This window comes from Zingiber officinale, chromosome 4B (assembly GCF_018446385.1).
Source record: "Zingiber officinale cultivar Zhangliang chromosome 4B, Zo_v1.1, whole genome shotgun sequence".
Classification (NCBI taxonomy): Eukaryota; Viridiplantae; Streptophyta; class Magnoliopsida; order Zingiberales; family Zingiberaceae; genus Zingiber; species Zingiber officinale.
This window is the reverse complement of record NC_055993.1, coordinates 94,821,793-94,825,952: the sequence shown is the minus strand read 5'-3', so window position 1 is coordinate 94,825,952 and position 4,160 is coordinate 94,821,793. Positions and strand designations below refer to the sequence as shown.

The window sequence follows — 4,160 nt, the reverse complement described above, 5'->3', positions numbered from 1 at the left end:
TCGAGGAAAGGAAGAAGATGGCGAGCGCAACAAACAGGCGGAGAATGAGGATCGCCGGAGCAAAGAGAACAGTGGAAAGCCGGAGAACGAAGGAAGAAGAATACGACAAAGAGGAGAAGGTCCGGCTTTATAGGGTTGGGGCCGAACGGCCTCCACCGTTGGATCTAGGTCGCAAAGAACAAGGTGGCCATCAGGCCGTCCATTTCAAGCGGCGGCTGTCCCATCGACGGTAACGCCACCGCCGTACGCTGACGATTGCTAATCCGCCACGTGTCAGGCGGACACAGGGCGCATTTAAGGAAAGCGTGCTCAGTTTAAAATTATTATTATTATTTTTTTTTAGGATATCGAAAGAGGCAGCATTAACCGCCTGCCCATAGGGTATTGCCGAACGGGCGGCACAAAAAGGAATGGCCGAGCAGAAGAGCATTCCACGGGCCGGATCAGCGATCATTATTCGATTAGACCGGCAGTCCAGTCAGTCGGACTTAGGCGCCTCCTTCGACTAGACTTGACGGGGAGGCAAGTGATCCGGTGATAAGGTGGGCCCCCCCTTTTTTTTTTCATAGAGAAGTCAACACCATGTGAAGACCATGGCCAGAGGCCGATTGGGGAATGGCGACCGACCGGGCAGTAGGGGCGGAACGGCCCAAGGGCATAAACAGAAGCATAGACCCGACGAGGGGTCGGGTTTCCGACACTCATGATAAACAAGGACGCCGAGCCGACATGGAGGTTCGCTCGGCCAATGCATAAATCAATCAGACTGAATAAGCGTAGCCGAGCGCACGACCCAGATTCTCCCGAGCAGACTAGCTTTTAAGTCTGGCTGGGCAGAATGGGATTGCCGATCGGCGGGACGTTCACCATAAACGTGAAGCAAGGGAACATCCTCTGACAGGAAGTATGGTCGAAGGACATGTTATGTACGAAGGCCTAGGACAGAATGCCCTCATGTCCCATCAGAAAGGTGGTCGAACTGTAGCAGTATGACGTCAAGCAAGGTCACGTGACAAACCATACCCGAGTATGGACACAGTACACGTGTACACCTCGATTGGTGTGCATGAGCTTCCTCCAGCTCTATATAAGAGCTCACAGACTTCGCCAGTAACGACACGGCCAAGAGTCGTCGGTCGACGACATTAGAGGTCGCCAAATGGGCCGACAACATAAGGTCCGCTAGTTGGGCCGCCACAAGGGCCGCCCAAGAGGCCAAAGGGCATCATCTCACTTGGTTACCAGGATTCATAAACTCTAATACTTAAGCTTGGAGGTTTAGAGTTCGAATCCTGGGGGAGGCAAAAATCCACTGCCAGGGGTGGAAAGTCCTAGTGAGTAACGGCACGGCCAAGGGTCGTCGGTCGACGACATGAGAGGTCGCCAAATGAGCCGACGACATAAGGGCCGACGGTCGACGACCCAAGGGTCCCCAAATGGATCGCCAAATGGGCCAAGAGGGCCGGGTCGTTACATCGCTGGAGGTAGAGTGACTCTCATATTCGAAACCACTTGTTTGCTGCTCGTTTGCCTGACTTGAGCGTCGGAGGATCGTCGCCGTGAACCCTTTCCCGGCCCGACTTCTTTGCAGGTTCGCTGGAGCTCCACATGGTCAGCGGGGGAGCCACGTCATCAACTAGGAGAGCACCACGTGCCCAGCGTCCGCTGATTCAGCGATTCGGACAGGATCATCGACCTCGAGCCCGAGTTCACAAGCGTATAAACGAACATGTTCTCGAGCCCTTTAAACGAGCTGAGCTCGAGCCCTTTAAAAAAGTTGAGCTCGAGCCCTTTAAGCCTGACCTTGCGAGTCTATAAATGAACATGTTTGTGAACTCACGAGCCGAATGTCCTAGAGCTCGAGCTCAGCTCGATAAAACTGTTGAGCTCGAAATCAAGTTCAAGCTCGGCTCGATAAGATAAATGAACGAAGTTGAACGAGATTTTTATTAAATCGAATTTCGAATAGCTCACTAACTGTTTAATTCATTTACCCCCCTACACGTGATTGAAGAAGATTATGTGACTTCGCAAACTCGGACCGAGTCGGGTTTAGAGAACTTGGGCCGGCCCATCAGATTTATCGGCTTAAATCTTTGCCGTTCTTTCTTGATTACGGCACTGCTTTGTGGTCTTCATTAATCGATCGCCTTTGCATCTCGATTTCGAGAAGCATCGCGACGTTCCTCGACGATGGCCGCCGTGTTCTCCACCGTCGCCGTCACCGCTCCAGGAAGCCCTAGTGCTCGCCTCTTCCTCTGCCAGAAGTCCTCCCCATCTCCTTCCTTGTCCTGTCTCCCTCTCCGCTCTCCGGCCGCCGGATCCCTCCGCCTCGGCCTCTCACCTCTGCGCCGACCACCGGGCTTTCTCCGCCCGCGCGCCGCCATCTCGCCACCGCCTTCCTCTTCCCTTGTCTTCGATTCCACCAGGACTCTCGCCTCCCTCTTCGCTTTCGCCGTTTCCGTTTCCAAGGGCCTCCTCTCCTTCTTCCATCGCTTAGCAGAGCGTGCCGCCGCCGCTAGTCCGGAGGAGATGGATCAGCTTCGCTCCCTCCAGGGGAATCTCACCTGGGCTGTGGGCCCCCTTTTCTTCGCCGCTCGCCGGGTGGCCCGGCCATCGGGCTATCTCAACACCCCGCTCACGGTGGTGGCAGCAGGGATGGCGAAGTGGCTTGATATCTACAGCGGGGTGTTGATGGTTAGGGTTCTGCTGAGTTGGTTCCCCAACATTCCCTGGGACCGACAACCCCTCTCTGCAATTAGGGATCTCTGCGATCCTTATCTCAATCTCTTCAGGAACATCATCCCTCCAGTTTTTGATACCCTCGATGTCAGCCCCCTTCTGGCTTTTGCTGTCTTGGGAACTCTTGGATCGATACTCAACAGCAGCCGAATGATGAAGTATTGAAGATTTGGGAGAGAAGAAAAAGTGCGTATATTTATCTTTCAACTTACAATTTTCTTTAGGTGTTCAATTTTACATGTCAAAATGTTGCATTTCTTCACATAAACAATGATATTGCAAGTTTAGTCATGACATTCCTAAAATAATTCTATTCGAAAATGCTGTTTCATATCAGTCCGTTATTGCTTAATTTTTGGGGTTTAATTTTCATTCCATGCTAGTTGATATATGTTCATCTGTGCACGTTTGGTTTGTTGATACCTCCTTCCATTGGGATTTTACTTCTCAAGTGATGTGATTTTTAGTGGGCATACAAAAACCTCACTGAGGTAATGTAATTCTCAAGAATCTCATGTTTAAAATGGAATTATTTGTAATAAATGCCACACCTAATTAATTGTTCAAGAGTGGTTGTCTATTGTTCGATGAGATAACAGTACCAAATTATCATGGAGCTAAGTATTTAGCCATTGAATGGGGCATCATTATCTTAACTGCATTTCCCTATGTCATTATAATCCCTAGTTGTCCATGAGTTGATCTTTGTTGTTCAATGAGATAATGGTACCAAATTATCACGAATCTAAGTATTATCTATTGAATGGGCCATCATCATCTTAACTGCATTTTCTCCTAATCTGATTAAAATTTGTTACTTGTGAATAAAAGGATTTTGTGAGCTTTTATCAAATAAAAATTACAATCCTATCAAACACCAAAATCAAATTTTAAAATATTAATATTTGTACACTAGACTAATAAGTTTTTAGCAATAATATCGTAGAAATATTGATAATGTTTCTGAGAATTCCATTCTTAGAATATGAATACCAAACTAACCTACTCTTGCATAGGAAGAATATTAGAGATAACATTAGTTCCCTCCAAGGAGGTGATTCAACCCTATGATGTAATGGCTCTAGTTTATAGCCACTACATGAACTCTGTGATTATTAACATGATGTAATGGTGTTAAAAGAAGGCAGGAGAAAAAAAACAGAGAAATTAATTATCTTGTTTTGATTGTAGAAGAAAGAAACAATGGTTGGACTAAAACTTCATTTCTCCCGAATCTAACAAAGCCTATGCTTGCAAAAATTAGATGGAAAGAAGGGATTAGTGATAAATGCACTATTTAAATACTCATTGTTCATAAGTGTGACATAATATAAATGCAAATTCTGAGGACGTCACCTTATAGTAATATGGGGTTTGTTATCCATCTTTGTGTCATTAATCCTTAATCTTATGCGAGC

At 47.4% G+C, this 4,160-nt stretch overlaps 1 protein-coding gene across 1 annotated transcript; it reads left to right on the top strand.

Annotated features, from left to right (window-relative positions):
- The first annotated feature begins 2,118 nt into the window (after positions 1 to 2,118).
- LOC121975576 (ylmG homolog protein 1-2, chloroplastic-like) lies at positions 2,119 to 3,078 on the top strand. Its single transcript, XM_042527304.1, has one exon. It carries the CDS (start codon positions 2,194 to 2,196, stop codon positions 2,905 to 2,907), a length of 714 nt encoding a protein of 237 aa, XP_042383238.1. The 5' UTR covers positions 2,119 to 2,193; the 3' UTR covers positions 2,908 to 3,078.
- Positions 3,079 to 4,160: the final 1,082 nt, after the last annotated feature.